The sequence below is a fragment of the Populus nigra genome, chromosome 1 (genome assembly GCF_951802175.1).
Source record: "Populus nigra chromosome 1, ddPopNigr1.1, whole genome shotgun sequence".
Taxonomy (NCBI): domain Eukaryota; kingdom Viridiplantae; phylum Streptophyta; class Magnoliopsida; order Malpighiales; family Salicaceae; genus Populus; species Populus nigra.
The window spans coordinates 39836295-39858144 of record NC_084852.1 but is presented as its reverse complement, the minus strand read 5'-3'; the positions used below and the strand labels follow the sequence as shown (position 1 = coordinate 39858144).

Here is a 21850-nt window from a genome sequence, read left to right as displayed (position 1 = left end):
TGAAATTATATATGGTTTAACTGTCAGTAATATGCTAAATTATATCGAAGGAATTATCGACGGAATTACAACAACAACAACTACAACTACGATTTAGATCAGAAATTATTTAGCCCGATCATCTTGGGTAGGGTTATTCTTGGATATAATTGAGTTGGGTTTGGACACATAATTATATCCAACCTAACTTCTAATAGTATACAAATCGTAAACCTAACACATTTAATTTATTTTTATCTAAGCGAGTTGGATATAGGGCTGAACTAATTTTTTCATGAATTTAACATATATCAATGAGTTGGATTTATATTCCTTATTTTAATGGGTCTGTATTTAGAAGTAAGAGAGTGTTTGGCTTGGAGATAGCTTGTGCTTTTTTGAGTAAAAAGCATGTTTTTATAGCTTTTAGAGGTGTGGTGTGTGTTTAAAAAATATTGTATTTTTGACAAAAAACCACCACACCTCTAAACCAAACACCTATAGCATGGACTGTAGGTGCTATAACACCTGTAATATTAAATCTAATTTTCATATTTTATATCATCATTAAATTTTAGTTACCTAATTTTTCCTCTAACAAAAAAAAAAAAAAACAAGATATTTTTTTGTTACCTTAAATAAATTTAATAAGAAGTCACCAACAAAAACTTTGAAGTCAAAATATTTTTAAATAAAATAAAAATAAATATTTAATCTATAAACAATCAAATAAAAAAATAAAAATATATATAATATACCATCAGTTTAATTAAGTTTTAGAAATTCTAACTCGTTATATCTATTTTTTAATTTTTTTTTATACATTATCATATTTTATATCTACATTATCTTGAGAGATACGAACGGCCACGATCTGCACAAACTGTCATACCTTGCATTCTCATCCTCGTCAAGCTCAAAGAAAATCACAACATAAAACGGAGCGTCACCGTTCGACCGAGAGAGCCACAGTCTGACGAGAGCCGCAAATGCGACTACCGCAGCTAGCAGAGCTCGAGCGAGTCCAAACCGGAATCCTCAATGGAATATCAAACCTCGATCTCACTCTCCTCTCCAAACAACGACCTCTCCGCCGCCGCCAACGACGACATGGGGCTACCTAAGCTCGTCTCTCCGCCATTCTCTGATCAAACGGTGTCACTGACTTCGTCTTCGTAAAAGCTCCCCCCGATTACTACGACCGGTCTATCGAGTCCCGACTCGACAATCTCGGTGCCGCCTCTATTCATCACCGCTGTAAAAGCATCGTCTTGGTATATTGTTATTTAACACATTCGCTGTTTTTTTTTATTTACCATCTTAATTTGGTCAAATTTATAGCTTTATTAAGCTGTAATGAGGTTTTTGGATGTTAAAAAGTTTCTGAGGCGTAAATTAAATTGGACGCTGACCTTTATAGTTAAAGGAAGTTTTGACTCAGCGAAAATGCTTATAATATGGTTACCTCGTGGAATTAAGTGAGGATTGAGGGTGAATTGATGAGTAAATTTTATGCATTTGATTGATTATTCATCAAAGAGAGATTAAGAAGATGGTGCATAAATGCATTCGTTCCATTGGACATGTCAAAAATTTGTTTGCAGTAATCTACACATTGTTGAAGTTGTTTCCTATGCAAATGAAATTAGGATGCCCCGTGTGTTTTACCGAGGGAATGAGATTTTATGGAGCTTGGAATTAGAAATGAATGCAATCTTTGGAAGTTATTGATTGTTTTTTTGTTTCATTATAGATAATGATGGAATGGGTAGTTATTTTTGTGCTTTTAGTACTGTTCACATGGCTTAGGTTTAGGGAAACATGGGAAAGGAGAGGGCAGGCGAGAGGAGAATGCGGGGATCGTAACTGAAGATTCAATGGGGATATTCTTTGTTAGATATTAGATTCCTTGGTGGTAACTAGTTAGGAGTTCAAAGTTCTGAGTTTTGGGTACAAAACAATTACAGACAATTCGGTTTTGCTTGGTATTCCATTACAAATATCAAGTCCCGCATTCCATAGTCTATATCTATTTGGAGCATGCATTTATCAATTAACAATAATTAAGTGGCATTTTCTGGATCTGAAAACTAGCTATGTTTTAGTTTGCAAAAACTTAAAAGTTTGACATCACTCAATTTAGATGTAACCTGGTCTCTCATGCTAAAGTGTAATCCTTACAATAATCTCTGCTTGAGACTGCTGGAAAGTTGTTGTAAAGCGAGCACTCATCTGGAAATATCCATTAGCAATAACAGCACTAACCTGCTTCTTCTAATAGTGTCAATTCAATATTTTTCATCAGTCATCGATATTAGGATGGTTACTGAATAGAACTGTATGTTTTGGCAATTAGCATCAAAGTATTATCATTTTCTTGTATGTAAAACTCATCTTATAAGCCACAATTCATCATTTGCCTACTGTATAACTTTGAATGGAATCATACTATGGAGTAACTAAATTCTTTATTGAACTATCTTCTTTTTCTTAATGTATGAGTTCCTAACCAAGAGATTTATCCTTTGACTTACTGAATGATGGGTTAAGTTCATTTATTTCCTCAGGTTAATACACGGGCCCCATCCAAAATCATTGACTGCAGTGATCACAATAATTCAAAGTATTACAGTGTTGTTGTTCTGGTACATTGCTGTTTCCATAATCCATATTTACAATTTTCCATTTATGTGATGCCTGGACATCTTACATATGGACACCTCCTTTATTTCAGCACACTGTTTGATTCAATGCTGAAGCGGTTAAAAACTATTTGTTTGCACTCAACGATGGGAAGATATCTAAAAAGAAAATCAATTGTAAGTTGTTATCCTCTTGATGATCATAAAGGCTCATATAACAACTTAAATAATCATTCTTCAGATGGAAAAGAGTGGTTTATTAATATAGGTTGCAAGTGTTTTTCAAGTCATTATGAATACATTTTCTGTGAATTCTCTTATGCCTTTGTGAACAAATAATCTCAGCAGTCAGTAACAATTGCAATACAATTCAATAGTTATTATTGCGCATAAGAGGTGGGTAACAATTAAAAACACTCCATTAACTATTTGGTTATGTATTAGAAGTGGGTGGGTGTTGCATTTGGTACTGGAGACTGGATAGTTAATTCAATTTAATTGATGCAAAGTAATAATATTGATGGCTCTTGTATCTTTGGGAATCACCATCTACCCAAAGCTTTTGGGTTGTTGATCTAGTATATCATAGTTTCCAACAGAGCTGTGCCATGGCACATCCATTGTGCTAGTGATACATCTTTCTTAATGTTTTACTATTTTCATTACCATTTCCTTCTTATGCATAAATAACTTGAATATACTCTTATAGTTTCCTAACAATATGAAGAAAAAGGTAAAGATCACTCCCAATGGTTAATTGACAATAAATAAATAAAGAGTTTCCATGCCTTTGTATATCCGTGGAATGGAGTACCAAGATGGGACACTGAGTCACTGACTCACCTCATGCTTCCTCACATGAAGATATCAGGATTATTTTTAAAATTAACACAGTAAATTAAAAAATTTAACAGTGTAACACCATTTGAAAAAAATTTAGTAAAATAGTATATTTTTACGTTGTGGTGACAACTTAACATAGAGTCTTATTATCAATTCTTTGGCCCAATTGGCTGGTTAATTCAGTCAATTGTATGAACTGGTCAATCGTTTCACATAAAACTATAATTTTATGAATTTTTTATTCTAAATATGTTTTATAAATTAAAATATACATTTTTTTTTCTTTCCAACCTAGAGACTCAAAAACAGATTACAATTAAAATCTCAAAAATTTATTGTTCACACAATAGTTGTCCTTTGTTTTTCATTTTTCAATGTCAATGATATAGTCGGGCTTGTGATAACGGGTAATTTTGAGCAGTCAGTTATGGGTCTATCATAACTAGATAAATATTTGCCCCAAACAAATTACGTGAATGGCCTAGTAAATGCATTTATGACCAATAGATAAAATGTTCACACAATAGTTGTCCTTTGTTTTTCGTTTTTCAATGTCAATAATATAGTCGGGCTTGTGATAACGAGTAATTTTGAGCAGTCAGTTGTGGGTCTATCATAACTAGATAAATATTTGCCCCAAATAGATTACGTGAATGACCTAGCAAATGCATTTATGATTAGTGGGACATGTCTAATTCCAAGAGAAGGTCTGGTCGTGTCATACCATAATAATGGCTCAAAAGGGCTATAATTTTTTATTTGATCATTTGATTGCGTTTAAATTTTAACGGGAGTTTCTAGAGGCTATTTTTCTGATGGAATCGCTACTTCGACCTTCAGATTTTTAGATTTTAAAAATTTAGTCTCGACACCTTGATTTTGGCAATTTTATTATTTTTTTTATGAACCAATTGACCAGTTTGTTCTAAATTTAATTGATGTCATAGTTATGAACTACAATATCAATTAAAATTTTATCGTGATTCCTAACTATGATATTTAATTAATGTCGCGGTTCAAAACCGTAATATTTAAAAGTGTGTTAACCGAAATTTTTTGCTTGTGTTATTTCACCAAAAGTTTTGCTTTTTTATTTATTCGACATTTCTTTTCTTTTTATATTAATTACCCAATTTATCAAAGATATCATAATTGCATAAATATTTCAATATCTTTTATCAGCATCATTAACTTAAGTTGCCGATATCTCTTCTTGTTTAAAATTTACATATACCTTCCAATATTCTTTTATTATCAAGATTGTGGAAACATTGTTTGAAGAATCTCGATTCCCATTTGACTCTGTGCGCATGTGTGTCCAAGTAATGGCTTGTGAACAACAATCATAAGTCAATTGATTTGACTGATAAGAATGTTGTCCCCTTTCATAGACGCATAAGTAGTCATGATTTGCCTATTGTCAGTAAAAATTAGAACGCATAGACAAGATTTGTGGAGGACATGGCTTGTTTGAAAAATGGACATGACATGTCGGGTTTCATTGACACGTTTTCTTATCTGCTCTTGTATTCATACAAAAGTTCTAGCTTAAGTGGTTATATGCTTGCACTATTAAAAACTACCAAGTATGGTTATAAAGAAAATACTTGAAGAGTTATACAGCATCGTGAAAAGTTGAGAAAATGATGTTTGTCACAAGAATTGTCATTTGCATGAAGACTTTGTTGGACAGGGAACATAAAACAAACATAAGATACCACAGGAAATGCTAAAAGAATTGTCATTGAGAGCTCTACCCAAGAAGTGTTGAATAATGTCTTCACGATAGAAATATTTCAGTGATGGATGTTGTGTTATGTTTGAATGCCCTTTTGTTTCTTTGACTAATAAATCTGTAGGACTTGGACATAGTTAAAAGTATCTGGGAACTAGTAAGTTTGATGAATACTTATTTATGTAAGACTCTGCACCATAGAAGATGCAAGTTTTGCTGTAAATTTTACTCCCCTTTTCTTTTTCATTTTTGTTGGTTGTTTTCTCTTTTCCCCTGGTAGGCTTGCAACACAAGTGCAGTTTCATCAACCTTTATGTGATTTTTAAGTGAGAAGGCAATGCAATGTCGTCTTCTTTCTTTCTTATTTTTAACATGCAGTGAGGCTTGCCCCTAAGGAGACACCAGCTAAGCTGATGGGATGTGAGCATAATGCAGTGACGTGTTAGCTAGAAAACAGACATTCCGATAAATACTCATCTTTTTTCTATGAAATCAAGAGATGGAAACTGTTCTTTCACTATTTAGTAAGTATCTTGACATTCTCTTCTGTTAAGTATTTTATTTCACCTCATTCTGACTTGGATGTTTCTTTGGTTATAGCCAATCTCAAATTGCAACTTTTAGCATTCAATGCCTCTTCAAGCTCCGTCCTGGCTTGCAAATATGTTGGTAATCTTTGGAAGGAAGATTAATTGCTAAGCTGTCAGCTTAATGCAATTCCCAGAGTTAGAGAATTTAGGATCAATCTCTATCAAGATTTGTTGGTTTTGATCCAAATTCTTCACTTGAATGCCTTTTCACTTCCTGTGGTGTAAAGCTTACCAAGGTCTTCTTGATGTGCACATGTACATGTTTCCCAGACAGTACACGCTTCAGTGTTCTGTCTTGCTTGATGCAGCATGAACACTTAGACAGTTTGTCCCAAGGATTAATGGCTGAGGTAGATACTTATCCCTGTTTTGCGTATTGGTGGTGTGGCTGTTTTGTATACACGTATGGAAATTTTGGCAAAAGAAAAGTAAACTGTACTCTTGATTTGTTATTCGTATCATGAATGCTAACATGGAACTATTTTTTCATTAATCAAATCGTCAACTGCTATGCCAGCTATTGAGTATTCAAGTGGTCCATGGTTCTAAACATCATACTGTCAAATTGGGATGTAACGTAGTGGTCCACTGTAATGGTGGTCAAGATCAATGATTCTCTGCCAGTCGACTGACACTAAAATAAACTTTGGGTTGACACTTAACGTTGAGTTGCTCGCATAGATATAGGCCTGAGCTAGCTGGGAATATTTACTGCAAACAGCTGTAGAGATGCATATCTGTCTCTGATTTTGCACATACATTTGTATAGGGAACATCGTAAAATGTGACAGGGAAAGATGAAGTCTTTCAAAAATATTTGAGATTAGCAGGGGATGATCCTGAAAGATTGACACACAAGCGTATGGATATATATACATGAGGCGAGAGAATTATGCCTATCATTGTAGTCTTACTAATTGGATTGAAGAGTTTTGATCTCAGGTGATTTTGGATGAAGCAATTGTAAGACTCATTCCTGATTTCTTCTTGTTGGATGGTGGAGAGGTTTCTCTGAAGCTGGCGATAAGGACCTTGGAATTTATTCAGGACATGAAGAACAGACATTTACATCAAGTTTTTACAGAGATTTATTCTTTTCTTTTTAGGACAGTAATGACATTTGAAGTAGAAACTTTTGCTGTGCACTTCATTGGTTCTTGGGATTGAAATTCTGTTGGAAGATCTTTAGATCTGTAGCGAATATATTGATTTTTGTTTCTAGCTAATGTTATGGCAGGGAAAAGTCTACTTTTGCCAATATGACAGCAGCTGCGTAATCCTCGGTACCATGTATGTGAGCCTGTTCAGTGTTCTGTTTTTTTTTTCTCCCCTCCTTCCGTTAAATCCAGGGGAAAGCTAGAACTATAACATGATCCCATGTTGTTTTGAATGCGAATGCTTAAATCCCTTTAAAATCTTGGTAAATGGAGCGCATTATTTTTATAGAGGGGCATCTTTTATGGAGCAATACTGGCAACTTCGCCCTCTAGGTATTATCATCATCTTTCACAATTTGTAGAACACCAATCCTAATAGGTTTTACAAGAATGATGAGAGGAGCAATACTGCACGGGTCCTTGCAGTATCCATGGAGCCTGGAGGTGAGGGTTCTCAGTCATGATTCTTCATGGTATCTCCTAGAGGTTAGCTGAATTTCCTTTTGTTCCCATGCCTCGGTGCAATTGATATCACTTGATGTTTGCGTATTATCGTTTTCACCTTATTGCAGCTGTCTACGGAGAGAGATAACTGAAAAATCAAACTGCAACAGATACGATTGCTTTCATTTTAGAAACACCAACCAACCAACCAACACAATGTCAACAATGGCGAGAAATTCATGTCAAGTTTGTCCCCTTTATTCACAAATGTCATTAATACAAAAGCGTAAAATACAGTGAATGGGGCCTCCATCCATCTTTTATCACTTAACCACCTCATTTAAAGTAGCTAGCCACTGAAACATTACACAAGTTGTTGGAGCGAGCTGATATTGTGCATGTCAGAAATTAAGACTTTTTAGGGCATCCTTGTTGTCCAGTCACAGATCGAAGAAGCCACCGTCTAAAAATTGAAATTATGGTATGTCTCTAAGACCTATCTCGATGTTTTGAAAGGCTTTAGAACTCGGTTGGAATGAATATTGAAAGGGTTTTAAAATTGAGAGTGTTTGCTGCCCCTAGCTCGTTGTATAATGAAGGCTTTAGTGATCCTTTTAAACCAGTAGAGAAGACGAATATTCTGTTAACGAAAATGCTTAACAATATCGATCACAAGTATCACTCTTATTACTGACAGAAAATATGAAAAAGTGTTCTTGAAAATTGTTTTTTTACCCTTTTCTGATCATTTTTACATTATTGCATGCAAATCTTGGAAATATGATCATCTTCCATTAAACAGAAATTTGGAGGAGCTGGGTTTATAAGTACATGTATTATCACAATATATACTGGTCTAGGGTTTTTTATTGTGGATGGGTGGTTTCCGATGGGGTTGTGCATAATCCATGACAGCTACATCCTCGGCAATGTCATTTTCCTCAGATCGCACAGCTTCCTCGGTATCATTTGCTGTTGATCCTAGCATAGATCGTCCTCGCCCCTTCAATCCCTGGGCAAACAATCAACCAAATTAACATCTCTATAAACATCCATTTAATTGAATATCCTTGACATTTATTATATGTAAATATAAATGCATGTTCATACAAAATTTATTGATGATCAGCTACGGCATGTAATTAAGCAAATTCGTACTATATGCTACTCATGATCTCATTGCTTGTATGGTGCATGCATGAGCAAACCAATCTGCTTTGCCATCCTGATGGAGGACATGGCGAGGAAGATGGGCCATGAGTCTTGGTCAGTACCACACCAAGAACATAACAGCCTAGCAACCATAAAAACCAATATCCTTTAATAAATTAATGATCATGGAGTATTTAACTCACCTCTATTATTATTTTAGACGACTGTTGCAAATCAGCCTGTGAAGATACGATAACTTTATTTCCTGCAGGTAAAACATTAATTACTATCACATAGGAAAGCAGTTTTATAGAGCATATTACTTTCTTTTAACATGGAAGCATTGAACAAATATTTATAAGACAAAGGCTAGACATCATGATTTCTCCATTTCCATAGACTATGGAGTAGGAGATTTAGTTTTTCTTTTTGCAAAGACATGGGTATCTTAAGATCTAGTTAGGGGTACTTGAAGAGACTCAATACCGTATTAAATATATGGAACCCTAGATAAGCTGAATAATTAGATTATAGAAGTTGAATTGCATGATTGATTTTCGAAAATGCAAGCGGTACTAGTTCAATATTGAAGAGTAACTTAGGATCCTCTAGGGCGAGTTATCGCGTTTGTTATAGTAAGGGTTTGTTTGTATATGTTTTATTTATGGTAGGTTGCATTCTGAGTTGGAAAATTACCTGAAGTTGCTCCTTTTGTGCCTTCTTCTTGCTTCATAAAAGCTTCTTCATCTTTCTTTTTCATAGTGGTTGCACTAAGTAAACTGATCTTACGAGTAATTGTTTCATCTCTTCCAACTACTTGTTGTCCTTGTGCTCCTTGCTCCTCTGAAACTGGAGGCATCATCTCCGATGGAGCTAAAGTAGTTCTATTGATATTCAGTTTATCGACATCTTGCACCAAAACCTGAAAATCAGAGTGCATCAATTATCGTGGACGTAAAAAATTAAGTATAGACCAAAACTGAAATGTTTTATAAAAGCAAAATGAATTACTTAAATGTATACATTCACTTTTATTTTTTTATATCTATAACCTTGTTCAGGACTTGTTTTTTGGTTTCCTTATCAGTAAGGCGAAGAAAGCGAGCATTGCATGCATGCAAAGAAAGACAGATGAGAAGCAAAAGAAAGAGAGTAGACATGGCGAGAGATGATCTTGGAAATCGATGTCACAGAATGAATGTGTTAAGGTTTGTTTGGTGAGTTCACCGTCAGGGCTCATAAGTATTTGTAATGCTTGGAGTAGCAAGAGCATTTAATGCAGGTTTTGTATGGTCTGAGAGACGTTCTACAAGAGAACATGCAAATGTTTGGGTGATGAACCTTGAAAACGAAATCGAAGATATTCGGGGGCCTCCTTTGACTCTCTCTCTCTCTCTCTCATTTAAAATCCACCGTGGAGAACCAAGAAAATAGATAACATCATTATAGAGCCACATAATGAAAATGTGCATGGTGGTGGTGGTGGTGGTTTATCGGAAATTTGAATTTTAAAATGTATGTTTAATGTATATACCAACAGTATTTCTCAGTCTCTTTATGTTGTAACTCAAAGACAACCAGTTAGCTAGTCTAATGGTTTCTTAGCACATGAGTAATGTTAATTTCTGCTGATCTGTAGGAACAATATTCCAGGGAAAATAATTTAAACAGGTTGACATTGCAGACAATCAAGTTATTAATTTTGCATGCCTTCTTGCATCCATCTGAAGCTATAAGATGTCTTCTTCTTCTTGTTTTTTTCTTACCAGAAAACAAGTTGGGCGATTCTATTTTCTATCAGCATGTATAGGATCCACCATGGTAAATTAAGAACTGCTAGTACATGATACACGTGAGGCTCTATACAGCAATATAAAAAAAAATCTATAGGTCCGACCCATGTGTTTCTACAGAGGACTTCCATTCCTTGTCTTTGTTTGTGCATGGGATTTACTAGCTGCATATGGGCTTGTCAGTTGAGACAAACGTTTTTGATCTTTGTTGACATTATTTCCATGGAGAATTTAATCTAACCTGTGAAAGGCGTGACCAGTCAATGTTCAATATTTCGATTTACTGTGCATAATTATTACTCCTTTTTATTAGGCCAAACATTGCATGATATTAACAATGCAGCGGTCTTTCATTAGTTTCATTTTCATTTCGATTTTATTCATGAACATTTCTGAATTAATTTAGCTGATAATAATTAATTAATTGATAAACAAGCATAATATAACGATTTTCTGCGCCGATGCACGAAACAGAACACGATTTCATGAAGGATATATGTGCAAAGACCTCATATCAATTGCTAGAATACCAAAAACAAAAACATAAAGAAAGGAATGGAAGGAGAAGAAGGGCGGTGACGGGGAGGCATCGATGGAACATGATCGTCCTTAAAATATATGCTTTCTGTTCTTGTTTAACAATTGCTGCTGACTTCTCATGACATTTCTAGATAAAAGAAAACTCAGCTCATGGCATTGTTTGGAACTCACAGAAGCAAACAGAAACATCATATATGTAACAGATGTTGTTTCATATATATCACCATTTAAGTTGGCAATGTCCTGTCACCGATCGACTTGATCAGACTAAGGTTTATTTATTTTATTTTTTTGCTCACATCCATTTCTTTAATTTTCAGTAATATTGATATATAGCTCTGATTCTTAATATCATTAATTATCCATGCTTAAGTGTTAGTGATTGTTTTTTCTCTCTTTTTTTTTCCTGGAGATTAATCTATACTGCAATGGTAAAAAGAGTTAATTATGCAGTATATATGGATATGGTATACGTACATATAAAACCAAGTGAAACCTGGCCTGATCAGAGAGCGGTGTCTTAAATCTTTTCAAGAGCAAGTTGAAACACTAGGGACATGGGGACATGGAAAAGAGTGGGGATGTAGGGACAGAAAATTGGAGAGACAAAGGTGCATGACTAAACCATAACTTGCACCTCCTCTTTGGGACATGAAAGGGTCGGAAGCCCCCTCTCACCGTCTACAACGAGCATCAACTAGGCAGGTAAACCATGTGCTATTCACATAAACATGGCATCACCATGTCAGAATCTTGGACCTCCCATTTGTAGCCCAAGCAAGGCAATGTGTTTTAATCATGTTGTGGTGATCTCTTGGTTTCCTGGTTTTCTTAAGGGTCAATTTAACTAGGAGCAGGGAGAGGGAGCTCTGACCTAAACAACTGGGAAGGATGTGGACATCCAATTGACATGGAGAAACCTGCCAAACAATTTTGCAAATGGAGCTGTTTAACATCTGCAATGCATTCTGAAGAATATGATCCTAACGTTGCAAGTTGCTCGCTCGTACACTTTCCATTTCGTTTTGAAAAACAAATAAAAATATTGAAGGTCACAGTTAAATCCTTTATGCTTGATCAATACCACATGTAAACGGCTAAACCTAATTTCTGAGTTCGTTTTATGACAATATTCATAACAAAACTGTTGAAGAATTCACTCTTAATGTATAACATTCATCATTCTGTTGCTTTCCACGATTCTTAAATTGAGTAAAGATAGAATTTACATGGTGGCTAGTTCTTTTTCTTCCCAGCTTACAGATGAATGACACTGTATTCGGTTGCAAGTTGAGGGAAGGACAATTAAAGCTACACTGAATAAAGAATGATAAGGGCTTTGTCAAAAGAAGGGAAATAATGCAAGGAAAATAGGATTTTCTATGATTTTTTAAACAATTTCAGGTTTTAATTTGTTGATAATTTTTTGTTTTATCACCTTGCACAGATTTATTTTATATAACAATGGATAATTTTTTTTTGTTCTACACTGCATAGTCTATACTGATTTTACAAGAGGACAAAATCCCACGACAATGGAAGCCCAGTACTCCATTGTTACAACCGTGCGAGCCATTAGCAAGACCCACAACACAAACAGTAGTGTGAACGGCAACACACCAGAGATTTTTCAAGTGAGCACATAAGCCATCTTCGAAAGGCCGTCCCTCCTGAATTACCTGGCATCGGACTGTCTATAAGGCCTCGATATTTTCACCGTCTTCTGGAGTCAACCAACTTGACCTCGTTTTGACATTTCAATTTGATTAATATTTGCTTTATTTTCAAGATAAAGGCTGAAATCGAAACCACTCGATTAAAAAGCCCTTTGTGAAGTATTAAAAGATGATTTGGGAATGAAAGGGTTCGTCAAGCTTATATACATGACTGTAAATATCTTTACAATTAGGCAGAATAAAGAACTATTGACACGAGGGGGTGAAGACAATAGTTATGATATATAATTTGGTGGAACCAGGAAATAAACGAGGCAACCACAGATGTCTACAGTGGAATCTGAGACCCAAAAGTGTTCTCTCCGCTGTAGGTCACATAGAGAAACCCGTCTTCATCCTTTTTATCCTCATATATTGCAGACATGAGAGCACCTGCAAACAGCAAACAGATGACCATGTCATGCACCTTTACCGATCCAGAGGCTGATGACAAGATCTCATGAGGACTATTTATATATATGCAAGAGCTTACCTGTGGGTGGGAGGACATTATCCACAAATATAAAGATTGCCTTTTCTGCACTCAACTTGATTCTTTTGCGGATAACATAGACAAACTGTCCTACAGTCAGGTCAGCTGGAACAAGGTACCTGCATTTTTCAGGTTCAGCTTATAGGGAGAAAGCTCAATACCATTAATCATAGCAGCTTATCAAAATCCCAGTAATAAAAAAAATACATATTTTCTAGGGCTAAACCACTTAAGAAAAGGCCATAATTAAAAGATGGAAAGGTAGACCATTCCACAGTGATAAAAACAAGATATAAGATAAACTATTCCAGTGACACAAAGATATAAAGGTGCTCAGGAAAAAAGGGTGTGCGGGGGGGGGGCGGGGGGGGGGGGGGGGGGGGGTTGATCAAGTGCAAGAACAAAATTTATTGAGATGCCACTGGTATATTCTGACAATCATGAAATGGAAATAACGAAACTGTAGGTTATATAGACATATAGTGTTTCCCTTTCATGCAAAAACAATTTTACAATCGTCAGTTTTCTAATCATCTTTAAGTTCTTCCGAGCATTAGGTTATATTTTACCTTTGTGCAAACTGCAGGAATGGGTGTGTGTTCCCACATGCGTACTCAAGGTGGCAAAGTTGAGATACGAAGAAAATCAGAAAGCTATCCACTCTACTCACTTTTTCTTGTCTATGTTTGGTATATCACTTCTTTCTGCCTTCTCCACGATTACCTTAAAAACAAACAAGCACAATTAGAGACAGGTCACCTTAAAAACAAACAAACACAACCCATGCAATTGTAGACAGCAACTACAAAGTAATGTCAGAGATAAAAACATGAAATATTTTCTGAAGTGTGAGAGACATTTTAATCAAGTTTTGTATCCTGCAAAAAAAAGAAACCCAATCCAACTGACTAGTAATATTATTTACATAGTAGAACAAAGCCAGATAATAAATATAAGGCACTTTTTAATACAACCCAGAGAAAAGAGAAGTATCCAGAGCATGCAGCAGATCCATTTTTTTACTTTCTCTGCAATGCACCATGCATTCATCATCGACTGCATTTCCTCATTTTTAAACCTTTCCCACCAATTATTGTAAATAACACCCATGAGGCATCCCTATGAATGATAATTGCAAACAGAATTAACCCATTGCACAGCCTGATTCCATAGAAAAGCAGAAGCAGCTTGTTGCTAGATCATTTGGACAAAAGATAGTTCAAGGCTTTCATCATATTCATAAACCCCGAAAGATTTTTTAAAATAAATTCAGCAAATATATTGTCCACATGGAAAGTAATGCACCATTCTGCAGTCAACTTTCCACCATATATTCAAGCTTGGTAACAAATGGAGATACAAGACACCAATTTACAAACAGAAGAATAATAATCTCATTATTAGTTCTAATGCAAAAGATTTCACGCATGAGAATCAATAACCAACAATTGAGAGAGGAAATTATCATCGGTCACTCACGGGAATCCTATCTGGGTACTTCTCCCTGATCCTAGCAGCCTCTGCCCTCCTCTTCTCTGAAGAAAAGAAAAAAATAAAAGAACAAAAAAGTCAACACTTTTCGTCAATTTGCCATGATCAAAACAAAAAAATCGTACAAAATTCAAAGTATATACCAAGACCATGCTCTTGCTTGAAGTAACTCTTCGCCATTCCTCCTGAAAACAGCACAAGGATTAAGTAAACAATCTTAATCTTTGCTCATCACCCCTCTAAGAAAATGAGAAATTGCATCCATTAATCCGATCAACAACATAGCAACTAAAGCCCTTTTTTCAATTCTTCAAAATGTAAGATCCATGAGAATATCAGCTTCAATCAATAACTAAACTTACACAATATTTAACTTTACCCCTTTCATTTCCCAAGTAAAAAAAACAGGGGGGGGGGGGGGGGGGCTATGATCACGGTACATGACATACTATTAACAAAAATGAATTATCCAAAAATAAACCCCAGAAGTAAATTAAAAAAAAAGACCCAAAATTAAACAACACGAACCCTAAACTAATAGTTTCAGACAACAATAACAACCATCTATTCAAAAACATCAAAAGCCCATGTTTAAACCTAAACAACAATAATCTAAGACTTCACTGAAACAAAAAGAACAAACTTTTAACTGAGCCATCTTGTCAACATCAATAACCCGCCACTTGAAAAGAATAAAAGAAAAATCAAACCCAACTGCATAATTCAAGAAGGAGACGAAGAAATTACAATGCTAAGTTAGGAAAATCAAGTGCAGTGAATCCATAGGTGCGAACCTAACCTTGTGAATACGAAGCCAAAAGAGAAAAAAGAGCTGCTACTGTTAACGAAGATGAAAAACTCGTGGGTGTTTGATTTGGTTGCAGATAAAGCAAAAGCTGCTTTAGTTTGGTTTTTTACCACATTGCTTCCCGCGCGTCCCAACGTAAAAAAAGATTCTTGAGGAGAAAAATTTGAGACTCGGAGGTGCATGACTTGATTAATTTATTAATATAATAATAATAAAAAAGGTAATAATAATAAACAATTCGAACTAAAAAAAATATACAATTATCAATTTAAAAAATAATTTTTTAAAATATTATAGAAAGATATTCTTTTAATATTATTAAAATATTTCAATGATATTATTTGATAATGAATCCAAAATAAATTTAATTCTCAATAAATTAAATATTGATAAAAAAAATTAACCCGAGTTCATTTAAGTAAACCTGTTAAATACGTAACATAATTATGAGACCATGATAAACAATTAAATAAAACAATAAAGCATAAATCCCAAACAACACAATATTTAATAGTGAAAGTAAAAAAATTCAATCAAAAAAACAACTGCAAAAAAATCATAATCAACCTAGATAACTCATTAAGCTCGTGACCTGGATATAAAAATGGGATGACTCTGTAAAAAAAAAGTTCAGAAAATTATGAAACTCAATTCTCAACTAAAGAATATTGAAGGAATTAATTGAAAATAAAAATTAATTTTAAAATATTTTTTTAAAATACTGAAATCAACCTAAAATCAATGACATGTGTTACGAGGTCAAGACTAACTCTGTAAAAAGCGGATCCAAAAAAGTCACAAAGCTAAATCTCTAACTAACAAAAAATTGATGGATAGAATTGAAAAAAGAAAAAATCAATAAAAAGGATAAAAAACAAGATAAATAATAATCACAAGAATAAAGACCAAGTCTAAAATAAAAATAAAATTAAATTAAATTTTGATTGATAAAATTTGAAAAAAAAATTATTAAAGAAACAAATAACATTAAATGCTAAGGGAAGAAATTCAAAAAACAAATCAAAGAAAAAAAGATTCAAAACATAAGAAATAACAATAAAAAATTAAAAACTAAATTTAATACAAAAAACAAATAACGTGACACCTTTTAATTTTGATAGCCAACAAGAATCTTGATGAGAAGAGTGAGGAGAAAGGAAAAAAACCCACTAGAGCCCAATTGTCACAAGCTCAGCGTGACACTTCCAACAATGATACAAAAGCTAACATTTGATCATCTAACGATATCTCATGCACTACTTGAATCTTGCAAATATCTTTCACATATTGACACGTGTATTGCACACGCAAGCTTATTTAACCTATCTATTTATTCGGTCCTATTTTTATAATTTTAATTTTGATCCCTTACACTTAATTGTTTTATACATTACACACACACACAAAATAAACTCTTAGAACACTCACATTAACCTTTTACTCTTTTTAGAAAATACATAAAAAACAATCTAAGCATCTTAATAAATCAATTTACAACTTTAAAAAACTAAAACAAAATAAATAAATAAACATCTTGTAAGCCCCAATCTACTTTTATTTTTTGTTAGATGAAAGTTTAAAAACACTTCAATAATACTTATCTTATCAGAGAAATCAAATAACATTAAATATTTTAAAGATATGTTATATTCCAAAAAAAATTGAACTTTGAGAGTCAAAAATCTTGAACTTGATTTTTAGCTGGTGGAGATGGTCAGAAAACTACTGCAGCAGATGATGCTGGTGGTTGTAAGATTTTTTTACATTGAGTAGACAAATGGTAAATAGGTTGCAAGCAAACACGCCTTTCCTCTCTGAAGACCAACTATCACAGGGTTAAAATCCGTCAGGGTGTAGGTTGATGAAAAGCATTGCTGGATAGTAGCTACGAAGTGGCAGCCCGCGTGGCAGTAGCGAAAATCGACAGCATGCGTGTGCAGCAGCACGCAACAGCTAGGACAACAGTGAGCTAACGAGAATTGGGACTTGGGCGAGGATTGTCCAAGGCTTGACGAAACAGTGTTGGGATGACACAATGAGACAGTGGGGAATTCGGCAGCACTGGCGAATTCAGCAACATCGAGGAATTCGGCAGCATCGACAAAATCGGCAGTAGAGGTTGACGATAACTTGGACAGCAGACGGTCCAAGGCATGCGAGGTAGTTACGCTGACAGCATATGTGCTGGCAGGGGGCAGTTGGCTTGTGGGAGAACATGCCAATGCAGTTGCGGTAGTTTTGGGAGCAGTTATCGGCAGTTTCTTATGTGGGGAAGAAGTTGGCAGAACATGGGATAATGGGTGCTCCAACTGTGTAGGGAGTTAGGGGTAGTTTATACTTGTAACTTCCATTATCTTGTAAATAGATAGGTTGTAAATGTGTAACATGCAGAACAAAAATGGGCATAGCACTCAAGAAGAACTTTGTGTAATCCTTTAATTGAGTTAATGAAAAGGTTGAGACTTGTTCCTGTAATATGCTGTGTTTTATATTTTGTTCAGATTCCTTTGTGTTATTCCGCTTGCTTGTGACGTTGAAAGAGTGTGGGGATTTCTTGGGTTTGTGGGACAAACTAGTCATAGGCAAAACACGAGTGAATCGGTGAGGAAAAGGCTGAGTCTGGCGAGACTAGACTGCCGCGCGAGGTCTATTTTGAGAGCGAAAAATTAACCCCGTGACACCAACCATATAAGCTTGGCCTCAAATATCCTTCAAACTTTCTTTTTAATTTAAAATAAATTATTATTTAAATTAATAATTATTATGCTATTTAAAAACTTTATCATACTTTTTTAATGAGACTAAACCCTTTTTTTAATTATATTTTCAATAACTTTTTTAACAATTATACCCGAGCTTAGTGTGTTATAAATTGTAAAAAATTCACATAAATGTTCAATGGAAACTAAATAATTTTTTATTTTTTATATGGATTTTATGAATTAATTATTCTTTGATTTTTTTCATATAAACACATGAAAACTAAGAAGATATTATTATTTTTTATTTTTGTTTGAGATTTCCTTTCATTTAAAGTGCTTGAGTCTGTTAAAGTTTGCTAGAAAGTTTCATCAAATTAGATTAGTCCAATTGTGAGGTAATTAATTACTTTTTAATGCGAGGTATTAAATGAGGTTTTCGGATATATATATATATGGATGTTCTTGCCATTCAGGCTATGCTGTGCATGGTCTCCTTTTTTTTTTTCTTTTTTTTTAATTTTACATCTTGCTGAAGTTAAAAAAGAAATTAGCCTATACAAGTGTCAACAAGCAAGCTCATCTACAGGCCAAGCTTCTTCTTCCTCTTCCTCTTCGAGGACGAGGGCAACCAGACACCATTAATTTAGTTTGGCAAGTGATTGGCCCTCCCTGTCACAGATCACCAGGCTTCTACGACTTAATTTAGCTTAGCTCTTGCTGATGATGTGACAGCCTCTTTTTTTTTTGTCTCATTTATTGTCCTGGGCCCCTTTTCACCCAAAATCTTCCTTCTTTCTCACATCAGCCGACCCTACCCTCCTCTCTTCTTCTGCAACATCATTTTAACTCATCTTTCTTTATGTTTTAAAAATATTTTATTTTTTTATTTTAAATTAATATTTTTTTAATTATTTTAATATACTAATATCAAAAATAATTTTTTAAAAATAAAAATAAATTAAAATCATTTGTGATGCATCTTCGTCAACCTCTTCCCTTCTCTCTTTCCCATGTAGCAAAATTATTCAACCTTCTGCTTCTTTCACGTCTCTAAAAAACACATCTGCTAATTTCTCTTAATCATGCCAATGTTACAACCGAAGTTGTATTTGCTCGGACAAGGTTTGAGACTAATTTTGGTAACTAAGAGATGATTTAAATCCAAATTTGGTGAAAGGTCTTTAAATTTTTAATGTGTAGCATTTGTTGTTTTTACTGTTTTCAGGATTTTTTGTTATTTTATGTAAAATTCATTTTCTCTGCCATTTGTTCCATGCAGAGAGAAGAATATTTTTTAATGATTTCAATGGTCAAATTTTTTAAAAAACTTATATGAATTTTGTTTTTCTTATTGATTACAATTCATATTAATTATATTTCCATGATTTTTTTTATTTCAAAGTGGATTTGATATAAAATAAAATTTCGTGTATGTATTTTAAAATCAATCATGTGAGAAGTTTCTTAAAGAATGCTATTTATATTCTTAGCGGGTTGAAATTTACCTCATAAAAGTTTATTTCCTATTAGTTTTGTTAACGGAGATGGACGAAAAGGCCTTATGGTTGAAATACTGAGAGAGAGAAAATATTTGTGTAGAAATCGATAGAGAACCCACATACTTGTAAAATGAAATTAATCTTTTTATTTTATTTTATTAATATGGGTATTCGGACTAATTTGCACGTATCTCGACTAATTTTATGAACCCTGTAGTTAATAATTATATAAATCTCTGGTAGCTATCATATTAACAACTATAAAATTCAAACTTAAAACCACATAAAAAAAATTTTGATCTCAATAAATTATCTAGTAATTCAAAATAACCCTTTTATTACGTACAGCGAATGCTTTTCTTTAAGAAAAGTGAAATAAATCCCTGCTAAATGGCTCGTGTCTAGCAAGGTAAGGTCCAAGCCATTGCTGCATTTTGATGAGCCGGGCTTAATCCAGAGTGATTTTCCCCAAGCCCCAAGGCTTACGCTGGTCCCTTAGACTTTAAATAGCCCAAAAGTGAAAAGGTGAACAAATTTTGGAGGATGGTCACTGGCAGGATATGAGGTTTGGGGTAAAAATTATAAATAAAAATTTAGAGAGAGGGGTAAAATTTATAATTATTTTAGGGAAAGCAGGAAAAAAAAAAAAAGAATTCTTGCATGGGCGGGGGGGCCTTGCCAGCTACCCCTGTAGAAAAATTGTGTTTGGATTTATGATTTTAACAATCATGTAGAAGATCTTCTTATATGTTAAACATGGAAGCTCCTCGTGCTAGAGACTAGAGTTGATAAATCTTTCCAATATGAGTATCAGTGCTTTGGTTTAATGCCTTTAATCAAAGCAATTACCAAATAAATACAGCACAGTGCGTGTTTCGTGGTAATATGATTTAATCAAAGCATTATGGTAATAATGATTTTGTGATGCAATGTATAAATGCTTTTCAGTATTAAAATAATTTTTTTATATTTTTAATTTTAGTTCTTTAAAGTCTTAAAAAAACATTTTTTTAAATAATGAAAAACATTTTAGAAATAAATTAAATCACGTTACCCGATAAAATTTTATATGTTGGTCTTATTTTATTTAACATAGCATGGTATCTTTGCAATACAATTATAAAATCCAATTTAAATTAGTGGATCGAGATACAGGACTCGACGTTAAGCTTGAGCCAAGTTTTAAAATAGATTCATGTGATCATTTTAGTGAGTCAACTCATACTTTGTTTAAACCTAGTTTGATATTTTTTTTAAAAAAAAAACTCTTTAATAGAAATATTTCTTAATGCATAATAAAACAATTTGCTCATTTAATTTTTATCAAGAATGCTCTTACTATTAGTTGTTGTATTATTTAGGGGGGGAGTTTTTTTTTTTAAAGAAAATCGTTTCATAATATTAGTTAATATAAAATCAAAAGGTCAGGCATCAGATAGTGGAAAAAATTAATAACCACTTAACACACATACTGATACTCAATTGGTAAAATCAATTGAATAAATACACTACACTGAAAAAAAAAAATCAATATACTCGATTGCAAAAACCATAAAAGTCTCTTTATACTCACATAACAATCATCTCATTTAGCAAACACTAGATTATTTTACCCGTACTATGTAATGGATTGAATTAAAAAAAATTAACATAAAAAAATATATTCAGACAATAATAACCTAAGTTAACTCGTATTAATTCGATGAGCATGAGGGATATGAGATTGGGACACTATGTAGAATAGAAAACAGAAAAAATTACAAAACTCAAGGCTCAATAACCTAATCTCAAATGCTAAAATTAAAATAAAAAATCAATTTTAAAAAAACATCGAAGAAAAAACCAAAGTCAACCGGGTTAACTTTATTAACCTGCCATATGCGACATTAGGTCAGGATTAAAATATTTATTTTTTAAAAAATGACCTAGAAAAAGGATTAAATTTAAAAAAAATTAAAAAAAAATTTAAGTCTTCTTGGGTTAGCCTGACTAACATGCGATCCGAGATAACATCATATAAAGGAAAAACATAAAAAATACAAAAGCTCAAGACCTAATATCAAGGGATGAAAATGAATATTTAAAAAAAAATAAAAAAAAAATCTAAAACAACTTAGGCTAACTTGGCTAACCTGCAACTAGGGATAACCTCATAAAATAAGAAAATGAAAAAAAAGGACCACATTTGGATAAAAAAATGAATGAAATAAAATGTTCAATGATAAAATTAAAAAATTAAATAAATTAAGAAAATGATAAAAAAAAGC

At 33.6% G+C, this 21850-nt stretch overlaps 2 protein-coding genes and 1 long non-coding RNA gene across 6 annotated transcripts; 1 reads left to right on the top strand and 2 right to left on the bottom strand.

The window, feature by feature from the left end:
• Positions 1–833: 833 nt before the first annotated feature.
• Positions 834–7047, top strand: LOC133676295 (uncharacterized). 3 transcript variants are annotated; one of them, XR_009835574.1, is made up of 5 exons: positions 835–1253; positions 2547–2624; positions 2714–5723; positions 5800–6139; positions 6732–7047. It is a non-coding gene; the product is annotated as an uncharacterized LOC133676295 (long non-coding RNA). The 3 variants fall into 3 exon arrangements; XR_009835573.1 differs by having other exon boundaries at positions 839–1253; positions 2714–2798; positions 5578–5723; positions 5800–7047; XR_009835571.1 differs by having other exon boundaries at positions 834–1253; positions 5800–7047.
• Positions 7048–8160: 1113 nt separating this feature from the next.
• LOC133684791 (uncharacterized) lies at positions 8161–9745 on the bottom strand. Its single transcript, XM_062106859.1, has 4 exons — positions 9595–9745; positions 9239–9464; positions 8746–8807; positions 8161–8402 (listed from the first exon to the last, which is right to left on the bottom strand). The coding sequence occupies exons 1-4, from the start codon at positions 9700–9702 to the stop codon at positions 8247–8249; spliced, it is 552 nt and encodes a 183-aa protein (XP_061962843.1). The 5' UTR covers positions 9703–9745; the 3' UTR covers positions 8161–8246.
• A 2979-nt stretch (positions 9746–12724) lies between these two features.
• On the bottom strand, positions 12725–15551 carry LOC133701698 (autophagy-related protein 8f-like). Of its 2 annotated transcripts, none has more exons than XM_062125736.1 (6): positions 15322–15551; positions 14718–14759; positions 14563–14618; positions 13754–13806; positions 13084–13202; positions 12725–12983 (listed from the first exon to the last, which is right to left on the bottom strand). In XM_062125736.1, the coding sequence occupies exons 2-6, from the start codon at positions 14752–14754 to the stop codon at positions 12880–12882; spliced, it is 369 nt and encodes a 122-aa protein (XP_061981720.1). In that variant the 5' UTR covers positions 14755–14759; positions 15322–15551; the 3' UTR covers positions 12725–12879. The 2 variants fall into 2 exon arrangements, with proteins under 2 accessions (XP_061981720.1, XP_061981710.1); XM_062125726.1 differs by having other exon boundaries at positions 15374–15549.
• Between the last annotated feature and the right edge of the window lie 6299 nt (positions 15552–21850).

Bases quoted from the DNA above. Each gene is read 5' to 3' on its own strand.
- LOC133684791 (XM_062106859.1), bottom strand. From the start codon at position 9,702: ATGTCTACTCTCTTTCTTTTGCTTCTCATCTGTCTTTCTTTGCATGCA. The intron at 9,465-9,594 runs GTTATAGATATA...TCTGATTTTCAG, and splicing joins AAAAACAAGTCCTGAACAAG to GTTTTGGTGCAAGATGTCGA. The intron at 8,808-9,238 runs GTAATTTTCCAA...TTTTACCTGCAG, and splicing joins CACAAAAGGAGCAACTTCAG to GAAATAAAGTTATCGTATCT.
- LOC133701698 (XM_062125736.1), bottom strand. From the start codon at position 14,754: ATGGCGAAGAGTTACTTCAAGCAAGAGCATGGTCTTG. The intron at 14,619-14,717 runs GTATATACTTTG...TCTTTTCTTCAG, and splicing joins CAAGCAAGAGCATGGTCTTG to AGAAGAGGAGGGCAGAGGCT. The intron at 13,203-13,753 runs GTGAGTAGAGTG...TGAAAAATGCAG, and splicing joins CCAAACATAGACAAGAAAAA to GTACCTTGTTCCAGCTGACC.